The 20,975-nt window shown below is 56.9% G+C and overlaps 2 protein-coding genes across 6 annotated transcripts in view; one reads left to right on the forward strand and one right to left on the reverse strand.

Moving 5' to 3' along the window:
* The window catches only part of ZBTB46 (zinc finger and BTB domain containing 46), a 58,032-nt gene extending 49,970 nt beyond the window's left edge, over positions 1-8,062 (forward strand). For all 4 annotated transcript variants that reach the window (XM_074920554.1, XM_074920557.1, XM_074920555.1 and 1 more), the window contains one exon: positions 4,095-8,062. In XM_074920554.1, the coding sequence (XP_074776655.1) occupies positions 4,095-4,481 (387 nt within the window). In that variant the 3' untranslated portion in view covers positions 4,482-8,062. The remainder of the gene's footprint in view (positions 1-4,094) is intronic.
* Positions 8,063-9,959: 1,897 nt separating this feature from the next.
* Positions 9,960-16,848, reverse strand: SLC2A4RG (SLC2A4 regulator). 2 transcript variants are annotated; one of them, XM_074920141.1, is made up of 8 exons: positions 16,736-16,848; positions 15,028-15,209; positions 14,019-14,128; positions 13,656-13,900; positions 13,143-13,243; positions 12,764-13,019; positions 12,533-12,612; positions 9,960-11,439 (listed from the first exon to the last, which is right to left on the reverse strand). In XM_074920141.1, exons 1-8 carry the CDS (start codon positions 16,844-16,846, stop codon positions 11,328-11,330), a joined length of 1,197 nt encoding a protein of 398 aa, XP_074776242.1. In that variant the 5' UTR covers positions 16,847-16,848; the 3' UTR covers positions 9,960-11,327. The 2 variants fall into 2 exon arrangements, with proteins under 2 accessions (XP_074776242.1, XP_074776243.1); XM_074920142.1 differs by lacking the exon at positions 16,736-16,848 and adding an exon at positions 15,583-16,016.
* Between the last annotated feature and the right edge of the window lie 4,127 nt (positions 16,849-20,975).

Genomic DNA, 20,975 nt, shown 5'->3' on the forward strand with positions numbered 1-20,975 from the left:
AGCCACAAAGAACTTGAATGCCTCATGCCAGTCCTGCGAGCGCGTGCGTCCCCTCGCAGACCTTCCTGCAAAGGCAGTTTGATAGCAGCAATGCAGCTTGGTTCAAGTGTGACAGACTTTGCAATTCCTTTTCTTGCTCTGTGAATTCTGTACTAACGAGAGTCAGTATATTTTTACATACCATGGGGAAGGCAGGGAAATGCCCTATAGCCTCCAGGAGTGAAACTGAGGTGCTCTGCAAATTAATTTTAGTTCTCCTTTTTTTTTTTTTTTTTTTTTTTTTTTGCTGCTGGTATCATTTTAGGTGAGCGACTTGGTTCTGTTGAGTGTGAAGTTCCAAGTTCTGTTAGACATCCGGGGAGATGAAATCAGCCACTTGTGAACACATACAGGAGAGGATATATGTCTGTCTGAATCGCTCTCTGACTTCTTTTATGTCAGGAATGAAGTTAATTTAGAAAATACCAGCTGGATTACAAATTTTTAGTGGCAATTCCTGAAAAAAGTGTAGCCTTGACAATACCGATTTTGTTTTCATTTCCAAAGAGCCATAAATGACTCCAAGGCATGGATGAATTAAAGAAAAAAGGACACAGATTTGAGGGGTTTTTTTGGTACTGTGTAAGGCCCCAGAAAAATTCCAGTTTCATTCTTTATCTGAAGTTTCTTTTGAAGTGAAGCTCTGAAAAGGGGTATTTTCTTATATGCAAATGGCACTGTGATCTTCATTTACAAAAGCAGTTGTGCAGGCTGTCTGAAGGGCTTGTGGCAAGATTAACTGCTGGGTTCACTTTGCTTCTCTTGTCATCTTATTTCCGGTGTGCGTGATGTTTTGGGGCTTAATTGCCAACTCTCGGGTGAATCTGTAAAGACGAATGTTGGTGTGCGTCAAATAAAAAAAAAAAGTGTTATAAAAATAACACGTAGGAGAAGGAAGTAGGTTTAACACCAAAAACCTTGTTTCTCTCAGTTCCTCAACTGGTAACCAAAGACAAAAGGGACTATTTTAGTTTAACTCGGATTAAAAAGGCATATTTTTACAGTCTTTATATAATATTTAAATGGAATAGAAATGCGTGTTTTCTTTGAAATGGAATAGTAAAGTAAAACAAAATTTTCTTTCCAAAATATTTGCATCTCGAGTGATATTTCTGTGCGGTGGCAGAGCATAAACTGAGGTTTCTCACCCCGTTGCAGCGAACAGCTGTGTTCAGAAGGAAGCGCTACCCCTGTAATACTCTCAAGGTTTTCAGCTTCAAAAAAAACTTCACCAGAAGTTCCTTGGTTCTAGTTTGAAGTGACTTGTCTCCGTACGTACTGAACTTTCTTACCTGCTCTGTCACAGCATCGCCAACGACTGCAAACTGCTTAGAACCGACAGGATAAATTTAGATGGGGAGGAGTTTTGTTTGCGTAGTGAGCTTCTGTTTCCTTGCAGTAGCTTTTAAAATTTTTTTTTTTAAATTATTATTTATTATTAAATCCTTAGCAGACTTGGCTATTATTACAGCTACTACACCACCTAGCAGCTTGCTCCATCCCTGCCTTTTCCTGGGCAGAGCTGCTGCCCGGTGTCCCGGGGCGTCCCGACTCAGGGAACGTTTATCCCCTGGCACCGGGATCGTCGAGGGCCTTGCGTGAGGAGTTGCTCTGGGGTTCAGAACTCCACCATCCACTGCCGCCTCCTTCCACCAGCACGTGTCCGTTGGGACGAGTGCCCGGCCATCTGCCCGGGGGACTGCCTGCTCCCCGAGATGCCCCCCTCGTTGTTTCCTTGGGGGGTGCTGGTGTTCGGGAGGCAGATCCAGGTGGTGAGCTCAGCCCTGCTGCAAGCACACAGATTTCGAGCCCTGTTCCTAGCTTTGCAGCAGGGAACACCTTGTCGTGCCAGCTGTTACCTCCGTCACTTTATTTCTGAGAACTTAACCCATTTTTAAAATTTTGGGGGGAAATTCAGAATGTTGTCAGCACGTTTTTCCCTTCTTTCCCTTGGAATAGTATTTAGTTATAATATGATCTTTCTAACGGCATTTTCAGATACTGAGGGCCAGACACCGTTTCTGTGTTTAATATTTACTGATTTGGCTGTAAGGGAAATAAGATTAATTTCTGCTCAGCTCCATCCAGTAACGTGGTTCACTTCAAATACGCTGACTAAACTGTCAGCGTGGGAAAAGAGGGAGAGAAGTCATCAGTTTTTAAACAGATATTAGAAATACTCACTGCTTTGGTACCTGTTTTATCGTTTCCTTTTTTGTACGGCTCTTTTAGCCCTATTCTGCACCCTTGACCACCTTCTGTAATCCTATTCAGCTTTTGATGCCTGAAAATCATTCTTCTAACAGTTAAAAATGAGCGATGCCTATAGATGTTGTTAGATGACTTTGACCAGCCCTGTCCAACTGCTTTTAAAAAAGCTTACACGTAGTTTAAAAAAAAAAGAAAAATAAAATACAATGACTTTGCGTGATGCAGTTGAAGAATCCATCGCGGGGACTAGCTCAGAGCGAGGGAAACCTGAAGCCGGAGCACATCAGAAGAGCTCGTGGGCTTTGAACACGGCTGGGACCGGGGCGGTACAAAGCCCGAGCGAGTGTCCTGTGGTAGCGAGGGCTGAGGGGGTGCGATGGGTCAGTCTGTCCTCTTCCCAAATACCTTTGGCTTGCAGGGTGTTGGGAGCGGAGGGTTGCAGAGAATCTGGTCCCGTGCGGGGGCAGCAGCGGGGAGCTGGCCTCGCCAGGCAGCTGGTTGAAAAGAAAAGGAAGGACTTTTCCAAGCCAAGGCGAGTTTAACCAGCAAAACCTTTCCTGCAAGCCGTGGTGAGCATGGGAAGAATTAAGGAGTTCAGAAAAGGATTAGGCTCTGGCATGATGTGCCACGAGGCTCTGGTAGCTGATGGTCTGCACGAGGGCTTGCTCGGAACAACCCCGAGCTGGCCAAGGCACACTCCTGGGCTGTCCTGGTGTGGTGTTAATCCATAAAAAACCAAAGAATATATATATATATATAAATAAATAAAATAAGATAATATATAGTGTGTATCAGTCAGCCCTGAAGTACTCAGGCATTTGGGTTAGAGGATTGTTGTAGATCCCTTCCGACTAAACTATTCTATATATAGATAAAGTGAATACATGTGTGTATTTTTTATATATATATGTATGTATATAAATTAAAGTACCTGATGAGGCTCCTCGTGGTGGAATTCAGGAGTTCTCGCTGCCTTGCTTTGGCTGTTTCCTTTGGGAGATAGAGGAGCAGGTGAACGTTTTGAGCAAGCTCTTTTCATTCTACACATGGCAAAAGTGGCCAGCAACAGGTTTCACCTTTGATTAGGTGTTTTTGTGCTTCTCAAAGTATGTAATTTTTCTCATTGTGTGGTGAATTTTGAATCTTGAAGTGATTTCTGGTATCCTACAGAGCATTTTCCCACTTACTGCTTATTCTGTAAGTGCGATAGCTCCTTGCGCCTGTTATTTCCAGACATAAAATGCAGCCTGATCTATAGAACAGAAACATTTGTGACAAACCACTTTTCAGCCACCAAAGCAGTCAGAAATAAGGTTACAAGTGCATTCGGCTGCATTTTTGTAGAGATACAGGATGTGTTAACGGTGCCCCTGCTCTTTGGTTCTTGGCAGCAGTGGGATCAGGAGAGAAACCGCTAAATTAACGTGATGTTAACGGCGCTTTGATGACGGGTGGTTCTGCTCTGCTCTGCAGAGAGCCAGCGCTTGGGCTGGGGGGGGAGTTTGTACCGTGGAAAGTTTTCCTCGTGGTGATGGTGCAGTGCAACTCTTGCACCCCAGAAAAACAACGAGAAGAGGAGAGGAAAAAAATTAAGTGATAAAAGCGCCTCTCAAAACTACTCATTTGATGATCCGAAGGCGGTCTCAGAAGGATTTTTCCGTTGTATGACACCGTTTGAGGGTTGAATTAATCAGAGTGGCTTTGAGTTCATGCTGGAAGCCCGTGACGATCTCGGGCTGCACTCGTGGGCTGCGGTGGCGAGGTCGGAGGAGCGCGTCCTTCCCCGCGGCTCTCCATCCGCCTCCCTTGGCATTAACTTTTTTCCAATCGTTCTCCTTTTCCAGGTCCACAGCAAAGATAAAAAATACGTCTGCAAAGTGTGCAACCGAGTGTTCATGTCCGCGGCCAGCGTGGGGATTAAACATGGCTCGCGCCGCCACGGAGTCTGTGCCGATTGCTCTGGCCGAGGCATCGCGGGTCACCTGGACCACAACGGCGGGGAAGGGTCCCCAGACGAGTGCTACCCCGGGGAGGGGCAGTACATGGAAGACCCGGATGACATCAAAGTGGAAGGAGACGAGGAGATGGGAGACGACGACGACATCAAGTGGAAGGATGACGTAGGAATGTCACAAGATGACGTGATTTTAGATGATGACAAAGATGTCGACTCTCCGCAGGAGCAGGACAACTCTGGGGAGAACGACAAGGATTTTACCTGGATTTCTTAGGGATATATATATATTTTTTTTTTTTGGTTGGTTGGGTTTTGTTTCGCTCTGTTGTTTGTAGGGGGAGGGAGGGTGGGGGAAGAAGGAGTATGTTGGAAAAACTAAGTAGCCTTGTTGTCGTCCATTGTGTGAAAATAACTCTTGTGTTTTCTAAACAAGTCCTTCTCTGTTCCACTCAGATACTGTCTTAGCCGGGTCGCTGCTGGTGGCACGGCTGACTTCGCCTTCCCCCTTCTCCCTCCACGACCAGCCCCAGCCCTGGCCACCCCCCGGCCGAGCCAGCCGGGTGCATGCAGCGAGGTAGAGGTTCTGCAGGTGTGCGATGGGGAGGATGGGTGAAGCATGAGTCCTCATCCCCTTCCCACCCTCAACCGAACACCGGGGAGGTTTTTGTGTCCGAAGCAGGGTTTTTTTTTGGTGGCGGTTGGTTGGTTTTTTTGTGTGTTGTTTTTGTTTTTTTTTTTTAACACCTTGTCTGTGTGCTAAAATCCCAGCAGCAGTGGAATTACAAGCTAACATTGCGAAAGCAAATCGATGTGTATGTTGGAGGGCTTCCCTTGATGGTACAGGCCTTTTGCAAAGTTATTTAAAGAGAGTTTTTATTATTTTGCGTGGAGCCAAATAGATCAAAAGGCAAGTCAGATTACAGCCTTATGAATTCTTTTCTCAGCTTCCAAAAGAATCACCATCAGAGAAAGATTATGACGTTTCTTGGACCTACTGGCGTCTTACCCACGTCCCGTCTTCCAGCCTTGGTTCTCCTTGGTCACTGAAACACATGTTGGTGCTTCCAGAAGCACCCGTTGCTATAAAGGACACAGGTAATTCTCTACCTGTAGTTCTCTGAAAATATCTTCACTTTTCTCCCTTTGCTCAGCTGCCTTTTTTCATAATATATGCAAACCGCAGGAAGAATGAGGCATATAGCAAAGTGCAGGATGAACTGGGAAAGGTGAGAAGCCAAGGTGAGGAGATCCCAGCTGGGGGGAGATCTTGCTGCTCCCAACCCCTAGACTTTGTCACCTGGGTACGTTGTTCTTCCTCACCCATCTACAAAGTTTAATTCATCACTGGTAGGTGTAACACCTACTTAATCCATGACAAAAACCTTCAGCTTTAGCTGCACTGGTTCACTGGTTCATGTAAATTTTCAAATAAACTTTTTTTTAAAAAAAAAAGTAAGAACCAAGTTTCTCTCCCAGTGTCTCCTAACAGACTCTGTGGGGCTGCTCCGGGTACTTGGATTCTACCCGTTCATATCGGCCACTGTTGCCTTCTTCCAGCTACACCTAAATGACAACAGCAACAAAGTGCATTGGAAGTGTCTTGTTCCTGAGAAGAAGCTTGTTTTACCCTTCACCTCTTTGCTTCTGGTGCTTTTTTTTTTTAAAAAAAAAAAAAAAAAAAAAGGAAAAAAAAAAAAAAGCTGAAGACCTCACTCTTTCCTTGCTGTGGAGCAATTTTATACGATGTCTGTGGTGATGGTATCTTGAAACCCACCACAAAAAACAACCCCTCACCAGAAAGCCAAATGACTAAAGGTGCTATTTTTCCTCCCGTGGTGGGACGGGTGATCCCTGCAGGGCGGAGAGTGTTCGTGCAGGTGTGCTGGTCCGTAACAAAAACCGTGGTTCCACCCAGCAGAGGAAATAAAAAGGAGATTGCACAGTGAACCCCAGTAAAGCAAATCAGCTTGAAGGATTTCAGCTGCTCGGTGCCAGGAGCGCGGTGGGAGCCTTGGTCCTGGCACCTGCGGTAGCTCGTTCTTTATTCATTCCTCGATTTTTATTCTTTTTTTTTTTTTTTTTCAATTTTTTTAAGTCGCATCCAGGTTATGGCGTTCAATTCCTTTCTCTGCTCCTCAGTTCTTTGCCAACACTCACCCCCTTCTCTCCGCGGGCATCGTCCCGCTTCGCGGCGCCGATCCCCTTCCCTGGGAGCCTCCAGCCGCTCCCAGGCTCCTGCTCGGTCGGTTTTAGCGCACGTCAGTGATTTGGGAACCTGGGTCTTTCCTAAAATCCTCTGTTTGGCTCAGTGAGGCCTCACTGCTGCTCCTCAGGACTGAAGGAGAGGAGTGGGACTTGCTGCTTTTAGCCACAAGTGTGGATAACCCTCTGAAATACCGAACACAGCGGTAGGGTCACGCAGAACCATTTTTCTTCAACTGTAAAAATCTGATTTTACATTTTAGCTTCTTGTAAAGCCCTCCTGCCATATTTTAAAAGACTTAAACCCGGTGTTTTAGGATTGGGTCTTTGTGTACTTTTTCCCCAGCGGTCGTAGTGGTCACTGGGGGGGTCGCAGAGCGAGGTCGCTCTTTCCCTACCCCGACTTTTGCCTCTCGGAGTGTGGACTCTGTATTTATTGTCATTTATCCTGTAAATATGGAAGGGGGGGTAGGGGATGTCTGAGGTCCTGGACATGCAGCCTCACCTGTTACATGTAGACAAATACATACAGTACTTAAAAGATATCTGTAGCTTTGCTTTTTATATGTAAAAATCTATTTAAAAAAAAAAAAATTTTAAACCCAAACCATTCAAAACCCCCTCGTTTTCTGTGACATTCCGTCTCCATCCGCTGTCGTACCTTCCGAGGAGGAGCAGGAGATGTTGATCTGAGTCCTCCTCTTCCTCACTCCTCCCCGCCCTCACCTTTGGGTGACTCGATTTTTGTAATCGGAGTTACGGGGCGCTTAGCTTTACTTTGCAATTCCTTTGGATTTTTTTTTTTTTCTTTCCTTTTTTTTTTTTTTTTTTTTTTTTAAAAGGGTAGGCAGTAAGCCAGATGGCTTTCAGAAGTGTTTCCTGGTAGTGCCACTTTGAAGCTCTTTTTGAGCCGAGGATGCAAAAAATAAATCCAAAAAAAAAAAAAAAAAAAGGAGAGAGAAACTGAAAATCCTCGTAAAATCTTAACTTTTACAATGTTACCGTTATAATCTAGCACATGCTTCTATATTACTAACATACACTATATATACCAAATAAAATCCTTCTAACACCTGATGTATATTTTAAGTGCTTTGTTTTGATGGAGGTGTGCAGATCTGGAAATACAGGAATTAAGGCTTTGAACTTCCACGCTCCAGCGGGCGCTTTGTGAGGCTTGGGTTCAAACCAGGAATTTAGGCTTTTTTTTTTTTTTTTTTTTTTAAAATTGCTGAAACTTTATAAAACTTCATCAGTTGCTCCGTGCGACCGGGCCCTTCGGGCTCCCCTCTGGGCACGTCTCGGATCTACTGCCTATGCAAACTTCTGCTCTTGGAGATTTAAACAAAAAACAATAATTCTGCCTGTTCTATCCAACACTAGCTTGAGTAACCTCTAGCATCTCGTCTTTGTATTTCCCTTCAGGGCTTTGTATACTTCACTGAGGTTCCCTTTTTTTAATTTTTTCTAAATATATATATATGTGTGTGTGTATATATATACAGATTTAGTTTCAAAATAACTCCCTTAGAGGTGAAAAATTGATACACTTGGTCTCGATAACGTGCGACAAATTTTTTTTTTTAAAGTATTCATACATGCTTATGAATGTCCCTCCTTGAATTTTTCTTTATTATCCTCATTTTTTTTTTTTTTTAAAAAAAAAAAAAAAAAAAAAAAGCGTGCCGGGAGTACAAAGAGCATTTCAAGCCGTGCTTTGCGACCGCCTCGCACAGAACAGGGTGCAGGGGGCCCCGTCCCACCCTTCTCCTCCAGAACAAGGAATAAACCGAGTCCCACCCGGGGTGGGCCGTGGTCTGGGGTTGCGTTTGGAGAGGATCTTCCAACGCCCAAGACAAAGGAGGTTCTTGCGTGGCCTTCTGACAGTTTGTTATTTCCAAAAATGTTATTTAAAAATCATTAATTACTCTGTCGGGTGTATTTTAAGGTCACCCTAAAGCCTCACAGCTACGGAGTGACTTTGTGGGGAGGTGAGAGGGGGGCGATGAGTCTAATGAAGGTTTGCAAAGTGATTGGTTTTTTGGTTTTTTTTTTTTTTTAAATCAAACCCCAATGTTTTGGACTACAAAAGGAATATTTTTTCGTATGAAAGGAAACCCTCTCTAGCATTAGATCCCCTCGTGTCTCTTCTGGCAACTCATGCCTTTAAACACTCCGCTTCTCCAAAGCGACAGCCCCGTGGCTTTGGGGTGTGTTTTGGGGTCGATGACTTTTTTTTTTTTTTTTTGAGGGGGGGGAGCTCAGTTCCTGGCCCTGATTCCCGCTGGGGCTGAGCCCCCCCACCCCGGGCACCCCCTGCCTCGATGCTTCCCATTTTGCACATCACCCTCTAGGAAAAAAACTCCATGAAAATAATGCAAAAACTGGAATTTTTTGCAATATTATGAAAGATAATCTTATTTTAGCTCATTCTGTGACATGTGCAACTCCTAAGAAAGCCATACTTAATGGTTCTTTTTATTTTTTAGATTCTATATTGTGTTTTGAATTTCTGCCTTTTTTTTTTTTGTTTTTTAGTTCCGCATAGTAAGAGTGCTGTGTGTATGCTTTCATATATATTTATTTTTCAACGTGCTTTAAACCTGTCTACAAAAATAAAGCTAAACAAACAAACAAACAAAAAAAAAAAAAAGACAGCGTTTGAAGATTGTTGATTTTTTTTTTTTTTGCTGGGAATATTCTATATTATACTGACTTTATATTAATTATTATAAACCTGTGTTTGTATTGAAGATGTGTTTAATATTTTTGGGGAGGATGAGGAGATTTTAGTAACCAGAAGTCAGTGGGAGAACATGGCTGTGTTGTACTGATTTTCTGTAAACGTAGTTCAGGTAAATATGACCTTATTTTCTAGTTGATCTCCCGGTTTCTCGTCTGCCTGGGCATGCCGGAGGCGTGCCTCTTGATTATAATTACTTTGTGATGGGATTTAGCTTAGACATACTTGCAAAATTCAATCAGTTTCAATAAATTGGGAAATTGCTGCTAAAATTTTGTCTTTTTTTTTTTTTTAATTTCTTTTTTTTTTTTTTTTTTCTCATGGTGAACGTTCCGGTGCTGTGCGGGGGCCACGGGCACCACCCAGCTGCAGCCCTGTGATGCTGCAGGGCCCTGCACACCCCCCCACACCCCCCCCCCAACCCTTCCTCCGTGCTCCTGGGGGGCTGCGACAGAGCCCCCCAAAATCCCCCCACCTCACCCCCAGACCAGGGGTGATGCTGCCTTCACCTCCCCCTTTCCCACACCCATCCCCAACAGGTACCTGTGCCTCAGCGCCCCCCCCCAGCCCCGGCCCCTGGTGTGTAAGTGTTGGTGGCAATTTCTTTATTTTTAGGGATTTATTGGAAATTTTTTAAATCCCTTTTGCACAGCTCCGGGGAGGATGCCCGGGATGCAGGGGATGAGGGTGGGGTGGTGTCTGGGGCTGCGCCCCCCCCCCCCTTCCCCCCCCCCGGCAGCTCAGAGCCCATCTTAAAAGTAAAGAACAATAATAATTTAAAAAAAAAAAAAAAAAAGAATCCAAATATTTATTTTTTGTTTGTGTTTTTTTTTTTTTTTTCTTCTGGATCTGACACATCAAAATCCCCGTCGGCACCGCGTCGGGGACAAGGGGGGGGGCCCAGCCTGGCATGGCCCCCATCCAGGTCTGACCCCCCTGTAGGGTATGGGGGGGTCCCCAATGTGAAGGGACCCCCCCCCCTGCACAGGGTGGGGGGACCAGCCCTGGGTGCAAGGCCAGGCAGGGTGGCAGGGCCACACACACCCCCCCTGTCCCCCCCATCCCACCCATACTGGCATGGGGGGGGCTGCGGGGGGGGGGGGGCAGCATGGCCTGGCCCAACCCAGGCCAGAGCCTCTGCCCAGGCAGGTGTGTGAGGGGACGAGGGGGGAAAAAAAGGGGTTGGGGGGGGGAAAAAGGAGATTTGGGGGGGGGAAAAAAAAGGGATTTTGGGGGGCAAAAAAGGGGTTTGAAGGGAATAAAGCCCCTTCAAACCCCTCCAGGGCTGGAGGCATCACGCTGCCGCGGCTCGCAGCGGCGTGCTGTCGTGCTCTGGGAGGGAGTATTTAAAAATACGAATTTTTATATATTTTCTTTAAAAAATAAAAACACAGGAAGGAGGGCAGGGAAAGGGGGGGGAGGGGGTAAAAAACGGGGAGTGGGGGGGGGTGGGGGGAAAAAAAAAAAAAAAAGGGAAAAAAAAAAAGAAAACAACAAAAGAAACCTCTTTGTGCAGTTTGGTTTAGTGCAAATGGGCGCGTTCCTGCAGGCACTTCCCGGAGCATCGCCCCGGCGGGAGCGGCTGCTCCCCCGATAGGAAAAATAGAGAGAAACAACAATACAAAGAGTAAAAACCCCCCCGGGGGTGTGAGGGGGGGGGCGGGAGAAGGCGCCCACCTCTGCCCTGGGCACTGGGGGTCCCCCCAGGAGCAGGTGGGGGGGGCAGGAACAGATACCCCCCCCCTTTTTCCCAGCCCCTGCCGGCCGCAGGCACAGCTTATTTGAGTCCTGGGCAGCCCCTGGCCCCGGGGGGGGGTCCCCAACCTGGCATGGGGAGGGGGCTGGGAGCAGCTGCCCCCCCCATCAGCCCCCCCCCACAGTGCCAACAAGAGGGGAGCTGTGGGGGGGCGGGGGGGCAGATTTAGCTTATTTTCCAAGGTAAAACAAGGGGGGGACAAGCTCCGTGGCGGGTGGGAGATTCGTGTTTTTTTAGGGGGGGGGGGGGGTTGTCTGTGTGCATAAAGCTCTTGGAAGGGGGCGGGGGGGGGCCGTTCCCTGAGTCCGGGGGGGCCCCGGGGCAGCGGAGGTGGTGGAGGAGGAGGAAGAGGAGGAGGAGGGGGGGCGCGAAGGCACCTCGAGTGCAAAATGTGCAAGAAGGGAGGGAGTGCGGCGGCGTCAGTCGAGGAAGCGCTGGCAGGCCTTCTTCCAGCGGCAGGCCGTGCACCACATCTCCCGGTTCTCCATGCCGTACACCTTGCGGCACTTCTTGGCCTCCCCCCGCGGCCTCCTGCGGGCACAGGGGACACGTCACAGCATTGGGGGGGTTAAAACACACAATCCTGGAATCATCTGGGTTGGAAAAGCCCCTGCAGCTCCTCCAGCCCAACCATGACCCTCCCCCTGACCCTTCCCAACTCCCCCAGATCCCTCAGCGCTGGCTCAGCCCGACTCTTCAACCCCTCCAGGGATCCCGGGGACTCCCCCCTGCCCTGGGCAGCCCATTCCAACGCCCAACAGCCCCTTCTGCACAGAAATCCTTCCTGAGAGCCAGCCTGACCCTGCCCTGGGCAGCTTGAGGCCATTCCCTCGGGGCCTGGCGCTGGGGCCTTGGCTCCAGAGACTCATCCCCCCTCTCTGCCCCCTCCTGGCAGGGAGTTGCAGAGGGCCAGGAGGTCTCCCCTCAGCCTCCTCTTCTCCAGACTGAACCCCCCCAGTTCCCCCAGCCGCTCCCCAGCAGACCTGTGCCCCAGACCCTGCCCCAGCTCCGTTGCCCTTCTCTGGCCACGCTCGAGTCATTCAATGGCCTTTTTGGGGTGAGGGGCCCAACACTGAACCCACTCACCGAGGGGTGGCCTCCCCAGTGCCGAGCCCAGGGCTCAGATCCCTTCCCTGTCCCTGCTGGCCACGCCAGTGCTGACACAAGCCAGGATGCCGTTGCCCTCCTTGGCCACCTGGGCACACTCTGGCTCATTCTCACCCCCCCCAGTCCCTCTCTGACTGGCAGCTCTCCAGCCACTCCTCCCCAGGCCTGTAGCCCTGCTGGGGGTTGTTGTGGCCCAAGGGCAGCCCCCGGCATTTGCCCTCAGTGAAACTCCCCCAGTTGGGCTCAGCCCATGGCTCCAGCCTGGCCGGGTCTCTCTGCAGCCTCCCTGCCCTCGAGAGACCAACACCCCCACCCGGCTGGGTGTCACCTGCAAACTGACCGTGGGGGCTCTCGCTCCCCTCCTCCAGAGCATCAGTAAAGATGTTAAACAGGAGTGGCCCCCAACACCGAGCCCTGGGGGACACCACTCGTGACCAACCAGATTTAATTCCATTAACACCCCCCAAGGACCCCCCCACGGACACGAGGGGACGGGGCGCGGCTGGCGACGGCTCACCTGGGGACGGCGGGCGGCTTGGGGGGCGGCGGGGTGGGCGCGGCAGGGGGCAGCGGTGGCCGCGGGGGGGCCGGGCAGCCCTGCCAAGAGAGGACACGACCCCCCCGCGCGTCAGAGCTCAGCACCGAGCGGCTGGCAGGTGGGGGGGGGAGGGCGACGGTGATGTTGGGTGGGGAGGGGGAAGCGCAGCGGCAGCACCCCCCCCCCAATCCCCATCCCACCCCCCCTCACCTGGTACGCGTGGTCGGTGTGGACGTGGCAGAGGCCGGGGGGGGCCGGGGGGGAGGCCAAGGCCAGGTCGGGGTTCGGCAGCGCCGACGGCAGCGGGGGCTGCGCCTCGGGGCCGGGGAAGGCGGGCGGCACGGAGGAGGTGGGCGAGACCGGCGTCAGGCTGGAGAGCCCGTCCGTCAGCGACTCCACGTCCACGTCCAGCTCCGTGTAGTAGAAATCCTCCTCGCCGTCGCTCTGCTCGAGGTCGGCTTTCCGGCTGCGGGACGGCGGGCTCAGGCTGGGGCGGTTCAACCCCCTCCCAGGCAGGACCCCGCAGGGGGGCACTGGGGAGGGGCAGGGGGAGGTCTGGGGGTGTCCCGGGGGCCCCCCCGGCGCTTACCCAAGGTGCACGGTTCGGATGTGCTTCTGCATCCCTGAGGAGCTGCTGAGGACTTTGCCGCAGCTCTTCCACAAGCACTTGAACATCACCTTGGTGGAGTTCTGCGGGCAAGAGGCGTCAGGCCGGTACCTCCAGCTCCACCCCAACGTCATCACCACTGTCAGCCCCATTCCTGTCACTGTCACCATCCCCAGCCACAACTCCAAGCCCACCGCTACCCCCAACGTCATCCCCATCCCCAACATCCTCCTTGTCATCCCCAAAGTCATCCCCATCCTCAACACCCTCATCCCCATCCCCACCCTCATCCCCCACCCCACTGTCAGCCCTGATGCCATTTCCATCCCCAACATCATCCTCTTTGTCATCCTCATCCTCATCCCCATCCCCAATCCCACCATCATCCTCATCCCCATCCCCAATCCCACCATCATCCCGGATGTCATCCCCCTCCCCACCACCATCCTCATCTCCATCCTCATCACCCCCACCTCAACCTCACCCCCATCCCACCTTCCTCTTCCGCGGGATGGGCTCTCCGAAGACGAAGTGGGTGCCGTCGGGCTCGTCGGGGCCCTCGTCCAGCAGCGGGGCGGGCAGGAAGGTGCTGGGAACGTGGCTGGAGAGTGGGGGCGACGGGGTGGAGGGGGTGGAGCGGTCGCTGGGGGGGTCCCAGCTCCAGTCCCCGCTGGTGTTGCTGCTGCTGCTGCAGCTGGAGGACATGGTGGGCGCCTCCTTCCAGACCTCACCACCGGGCTCTGGCAACGAGGAGGAGGAGGAGGAGGAATGTCAGGTCCTACCATGGGAAACATGTCCAGGGATGGAAAGCGGGCGGGGGGGGGGGGGGGGGGGCGGGGGGCAAGGGCACGCTCTTACCTGGGGCGGGGGTGGCCGGTGGGTGACTGAGGACCAGCGAGCTGGTGGAGAGGCTGGTGAGCACCGTGGCCGCCATCACCTCGTCGATGCCCGCCTTGCCCGAGAGCTTCCTGCCAGTGAGAACAAAGCGGGGGGGCTGCAGTGAGGATGGATGAGCCCCCCAACACCCTTCTCCGGGACCCTTCATCACCCACCGAGGTGCTGAGACCCCCCCCCCCCCCAACCCACAGTGGTGGGGTCAGCACCCACCCCAAGGTGCCACACCACACCGGGGACATCACCACGTGGAAAAGGCACCCATGGGTGCCCCGGTCCCATGCAGGTGCTTGTGCTGACCCAGATTGGAAACCCCAGTGGGCACAGAGGTGCAGGCAGCAGTACAGGCAGCCAGAGAAAACACTACAGGCAGCGGGTGTGTGTGTGTGTGTGTGTGTGTGTGTAATCCTACACATCCATGGGCAAGTGTCGTGCAGGAGGGTACCAGCGCCTGCATCCTGCTGTCGGTGCTGAGAAACACGGGGGGTTTGCTCAGCTGGGGCTGAATTGGAGAAAAAAAAAAAAAAAAAAAGAAAAATCCCCCCCAAACTATATCAAAAAAGATTAAAACCTTTTAAAAAGCCATTTTGCAAACTTCTCGTGCTGCAGGGATGGATAAATACAGCGCTGGAGAGTGGTGATGCTCTCCAAGCCCACGAGTGGCTGTGGTGCTCAGCGCCGGCGAGTGCCGGCGCTGAGCACCACAGCCACTCGTGGGCTCGTTATCTGGCACCTCATTAGCCACCAGGGCCACGGCCGGACAGAGCTGCCTGTACACGGGACAGCCAGTCCCTGCCAGAGCCCCCGTCAGTGCAGACCAGCGGCCGAAGTCCTCCTCTTTGCAGCCGTTGGGGAAAAAAAAAAAACAAAAACAAAAACCCAAAACCAATATCCCATCTTGACGCGGAAAAGCCGTTTTGGCAGGGTGGTTGCCCATCGCTTGTTGCCCATCCTGTGGCCATCGTGGTCCTACCTGTGCCGGGGCACGGGGATGTAGGCTGAATGCAGTGTGAGGCATCGCTCCAGCCCGGCATCCAGCACCCTTAGCATGGCTTCCCGGCTGGCCGGCTCCCGGCGTGGCAACGGTTCCCCGAGGCGTGGTAGCCAGCCTTCGGCTCCTGCTGGTAGCCCGCGGGTGCTGCAGGGGAGAGGAGCCTGTGGGAGAAATGGGGGTCGTCAGCGGGGGGATCCTCAGGGCAGCGGATCCCGCTGGGATCTCCCCCCTCCGGTCCCCTCAGCCATGATCTTGGTGGGGAGGGGAGGTGGCCCAGGGGGGCCGGCGCGGTGCCCCCAAGCAGGGCTGTGTCAGGACCCTCGGTGGGTGCCTCTGGGGTGGATCCCACCACGTAGCAGCTGGGATCCAGTTGGGATTTCCCTGGTGAGAGCCAGAAGCATCCTCCTGCGAGGCTGCTGCCAGCGCTGTCACCCGCCGGGCTTCGTGCTGGCAGCCAGTGGATCCCTGCCCAGGGCTGGATCCCCACGGCTGGATCCAGCAGGGATCTCGGAAGAACTTTTTGGGGACACCCACCTGCCCCGTGACAGCACCAAGGGGATCCTCTCCCCGAGCAGATCACCCGGGACCCAGCGGGGATCCCCACAGAGCAGGGGCCCCGCCAGGCCCACCAGAGACAGCAGCACCCACTGACTGAGGGGATCCAGCTCCGGGTGGATCCCAAGGATCTTCCCAGGGCTGGGGCCCGGCGGGGAGCCCCCAAAAAAGTGGGGAGCGGCAATTCCCACGGAGCTGAGCCCGGTCACTCGCTGGCCAAGTGCAGTCCCCCGGCAGATCCCTGGGCAGATCACCCGGGGCTCCCTCCCGCCGGGATCTGCCCCTCGGGGCTGCTTCCACCGGCCGACAAGTGGATCCCACCGGGACAGATTCCTGGAAAATCCCAAGGGGCTGGGATCCAGCGGATCCCTCCGGGGCTCGGCAGCGCAGATCCTCCCCCCCCCCCCAGTGATCCCGCAGGGATCCCCTAAGCCCTGTAGAACCGGGGGGCGGGGGGCTGCTCCGGGACAGATCCCCTTTTCCGAGCGGACCCTCGGGGGCAGAGCCGGGATCCGGCAGGAATCCGCCCGCCCCGCCCCGGGACAGCAGCGCCGGCGGCTCGGCCGAGGGGATCCGGCTGCGGGCAGAGCCCGAGCGCCTTCCCCGGGGCTGGGGCCACCCCAGCGCCAGCGCGGAGCAGATTCCCCCCCGCCCCGCTGCGGACAGACCCCCGGGCGAGCCCGGTGAGTGGGTCTGGGGATCCAGCAGCGATCCCGCCCCCCCCCCGCCCCGGGGATCCAGCAGGATCCGCCCCCCCGCGAACCCAACCGGGTTTGTCCCGGGGATCCGGCCGGGATCTGCCCCGCCGGCAGGGCGGGGGGTGGGTCCCTCTCCGGGCAGATCCCAAGCTGGATCCCGCGGGGTTGGGATCCACGCGGCATCCCGCCCCCCGCCTCCTCCCGCCCCCCCGGCAGAGCCCACCGGGGCGGGTACCCCCCCCCCCCCGCGCCCCGCCGCCACCACTCCCCCCCCCCCCCCCCCCCGAAGTTTGTCCCCGAGCGGCGCCATTTTAGCGGCGGGGAAAGTTTCGGGCGGGCCGCTGTCAGCTGTCACCGCCCCCCCCCCCCGCCCCCGGCTTCCCCCCCCCTCCGCCTCCTCACACCCCTCCCCGGGCCGCCGCCGCCGCCGGTACCTTTGGGGCGGCGCCGCCGCCGCCGGGCTCGGGAGGCGGAGGAGGCGGCGGATCGCGGCGGCGGCGGCGGGCGGCGGCCAACAGCACCGCGGGCGGGCGCGGGGGCTCCATGCGGGAAGCGGCGGCGGCGGCGGCGGCCGCGGCCGGGCCCGGCGGGGGAGCGCGCTCCGCCGCGCGCGGCCCGGTGTCGGCGCCGGCCAGGCCACGCCCCCCACGCCTACCGCCATTGGTCAGCGCCGCCGGCTCGGACCGCGGCCGCCGTTTTCTCCTCTTCCCATTGGTTCCCACGCGCTGCCACTTTACGCGCCGAGACACGCCCCGCCCCGCCCACCCGGCCGCGACACGCCCCCGCCGCGACACGCCCCCGCCGGCAGCGGCCATCTTCGCGCGCCCCGCCCTCCCGCCGCCCCGCGCGCTGCCGGGGGGACCCCCAAACCCCCCCCATCCCCCGCCCCGCCACCCGCCGCCTCGGTGTCCCCCCCCGCCCCCGCTGTTAGGTTTGAGGCTCCCGCAGCGACGGGCGGGCCCCGTAAAGTCTCTCTTCCCCCCCCCCCCTTCCCCTGCCCCGCCAAAGTCAAGGGGCTCCCCGAAAGTTGCAGGGTGTCCCCGAAAAGTGCTGATTTTATCATTATAGGGCGGAATTAAAGGTCCTCGCGCACAGCGCGGGGGTTCCGCCCGCTTGCGGGGCCCCGCGGAACTCCCGCGGCTCCGTCCAAGTGACGCCGCTGGGACTTAACAGCGTCACGGCTTGTGGGGTTACCCCGAGAGTTGTGGCCCCCCCAATCATACGGCTCCTGATAAGTTTTCCAAAAATTGCAGGACTCTCCGCAAAGTTATACTCCCCAAAACATAGAGGGGTCGTGTGTGTGTGTGTGTGTGTGTGTGTGTCCCCAAGTTTTAGTCCCACTGGAAGTTACGGGGCTCCCCCATCCACTCTAGGGCTCCCCCCAAAATTACAGCGTCTTTCTGCTGGGGGGGGGGGTGGGGAGAGTGTCTGGATTTTTGGGGTGGATTTTCCAGCGGGAACCCCAAAACCACACGGGTTGGGTCAGTCCTGCCCGCCACAGGGAAACGCAGCCAGAAGTCACCCAGAGCAGCTGAGGGGGGGGTGTGAGGGGTGCCCGGGGTGCAGGGGGTTTGTGGGCTGCAGGGGGTGCTCGGGGTGCCCCGGCTGGCACCCACCCACCCTCTATTCCTCATCTGTCCCAAAAACCTGCGCAGCGTGGGGCCACCCCGGCCCTGCTGCTGTTTGATTTTCCAACCCGCAGCCTGAAGGCCGGGACAGAGTCCGTGTGTCTGTCCCGGCCGGTGACCCCCGCCTGTCCCCCCCCCGCCCCCCAGCAGCCGTGGGCTGGCCCGTGTGGGTGATCCCCGTCTCTCAGGGCCGTGGGGGTGCTGGGACTGGAATCCTGGGGATCCCCTGCCCTGGGGGGGTGTAATGGCCCCGGCGTGGTGGAGGGTCAGGGCTCCCGGGGCGCTCGGCCGCCGCTTGGCCCCTTCCCTCGGGGGTGGCTGGAGGTGTCACCTTCACCCTGCGCCGTGCCCGGGCGCCTGTGTAGGCATGAAAAAAAACCACAAAACTGCAAACTGGGAAAAACCCCACGTGCCTGGCCAAGAGATGGGGTGTCACCCCGGCACGGCCACCCCGGGGTCCCGGTGGAAGGGGGGAGCGGCCGGGCGAAGGGCAGCGTCCCCCCGGGAACCGAGACACCCGCGGGGCCCCAAACCTGCCCCGGCTGTGCCAGGGCCAGCGGGGTCCGGGGGCCAGGAGCATCCCCAGGGGCTGGGGGGTGCCGTGGTGGGGAGCACAGGAGGAGGAGTGTGGCCAAAGCAGCCTTCATCCCCACCCCGCAGCTCTGTCCCGGCCGCGCTGGGCTCCGACCCCGCGGCCCTCGTTAGCCCCGGGGGACTTAATGAGGGAGGCCGGCACGACGCCTCTGCTCCCCCCGAATTATGACAGCCCACCCGGGCTCTGCCTCAGCGGGACCCGGGGGGGGGCTTCCCCGGCTGCCCCCTGCTCTGGTTTAATCGTTAACGCCGGCCTAAGCGCTGAGCTGGCGGCTCCGGCGTTGTGCAACTCCCGGGAGCGTCGCCTGCCCCTTGCACAAGGGCCCCGATGCCGCCAGCCCGACCCCTGCCCGGGCCGGGGGGGTCTCTGCAGGGTGGATCTGGGCGCTGGCATCCCTGGGGGGTGTCCCCGGGGTACCCCGATGCCCCCCCCGGGGCGGGCGGTGATGCCCCTCGCCCGGGGGGTGTCGCAGGGGGAGCCGCGGCCCTGCCCGTCGGGGTGCTCCGGGGCCGTGGCGGGCGGCGGCGGCGCGGGGAGCTGGGGGGTGCGGGGCAGGTTTGGGTGCGGAGCCGTGGGGGCCGTAGGGGGTGCGGAGACACGGGGGTGCGGATCCGTGTGGTGTGCAGCAGCGTGCGGCGCGTCCTGGGGCACCGTGTATCACCACACAGCACCGTGCAGGCTGCGCTGGGCTCCTACTCACTCCCCCTTGTGGGAACGGCACCGTGCAGCACCGACCCCTCGTAGCACCGACCCCTTGCAGCACCGACTCCTTGTAGCACCATCCCCTTCTAGCACCGTCCCCTCGCAGCACCGTCCCCTTGTAGCACCGACCCCTTGCAGCACTGTCCCCTTGTAGAACCGACCCCTCGCAGCACCATCCCCTTGTAGCACCGTCCCCTCGTAGCACCGACCCCTTGCAGCACCATCCCCTTGTAGCACCGTCCCCTCGTAGCACCGACCCCTTGCAGCACCATCCCCTTGTAGCACCGTCCCCTCACAGCACCGTCCCCTTGTAGCACCGTCCCCTCGTAGCACCGTCCCCTCGTAGCACCGTCCCCTCGCTGCGTGACGGGGACCCCGGCCCCCAGTGGGCTCCCGGCTGGTGGGGGAGGACAGGGAGGGGGGCACCTGCGGCCCGCGGGGACCCAGCACCCACCTGTCCCTGGGGACGGCCCCTGCCCTGACCCCCGACTCCGCAGCCAGACCACGAGGCTCCACGCGACGTCTCCGGGTGGAGCCTCCATCCGCCACCCAGGTCTGGAGCCTCCAGCCCAGGCTCCGGCCGCACTTGCCATCGCCTCGAGGCCTGGGCAGTTCCTTTAAGCCCCAGGCCGGCTCCCCCGGCCCCGCTGGCACCACGGGAACGACAGCACACGCGGGTTCTGCCGCGGGCAGGGCACGGCTGGGAGACGCTTTGGCCTCCCCCAGCTCAAGCAGGAGCAGCAGCTTTCCCGGCGCCGGGCCGAGCCTGCCCTTCCCGGGGAAGCAGCCCCCTGGTACCCCCGTCCCCCACCGCACCGGCCCGTCCTGCCCCGGGAGAGAAGTCCCTCGGGTCCCGCCGGGACGCGGCTGCTCCCGCGAGTGGCCGGTTGAGCCCGAACGCGGCTCCCAGGAGATTCGGGTGGCGCAGGAGGGGACCCCGGCCCCGGGGAGCCGCGGGACGAGGGCGGCCGGGGGAGGCTCACGGGTGGGGGCAGCGCGGGGGGAGCCCACGCGCCGGTGCGGGGCGAGAGGCAGCAGGAGGAGCGCGGCCGCATCGCGCCAGCCGCCCCGCGCCGTTTTCTATCGGGGTTCTTATCTGGCAGGGGGATGGGAGCAGCTGCCGGGCCGGCTCCTCTATCTCGGGCTGTGGTTTGGCATCGAGCGCGGGGCTGCCGAAGCGGCACGAGCACCGGAGCTGCCTCCCAGCTCTAACGTCTTCTGCAGCGGGTTTTGCTGAGCGCTTTGTTTTCGTTTTTAATCTCTCCTTCGCCTGCTGTGATGTAGGGGCAAAGCTGACGAAGGCAGGCACGCGGCTTCCTGCCTGCCTGCCCTGCTGCCACCGGCCCCGGCCGGCTCTGCAAGCACCGGGCCACCAGGTTGGCCGGCTGTGAAGTGACTGGGCTACACCCGAGGGGGGGGTGACAGTGGGACTGGGGCCACCACCAGAGCATCGCCCTGGGGACAGCGGGTGTCCCTTGGGGCAGGGATGCCAAACTCCCTGTGGGGTCCGAGGTGCGCACCCAGCTCTCCCACGTGTTTTTAGCGCCCGTCGAGACCACAGCACCCGCGGGAGGAAGGACACGGCGGCAATCGGGCAGCCAGAGCCCTGCAAATGCTCCCCAGCTCCGGCCCTGACCCCCACAGAGCCCCCGAGCCTTGGCTTTAGGGACGGCCACGGCCAGTCCCTGCTCCGGGACAGCCCACCCCGCCTCGGGGGCTGCACATCCCCATCTCAGAGGTGCAAAACCC

This window comes from Athene noctua, chromosome 16 (genome assembly GCF_965140245.1).
Source record: "Athene noctua chromosome 16, bAthNoc1.hap1.1, whole genome shotgun sequence".
NCBI classification, from domain to species: domain Eukaryota; kingdom Metazoa; phylum Chordata; class Aves; order Strigiformes; family Strigidae; genus Athene; species Athene noctua.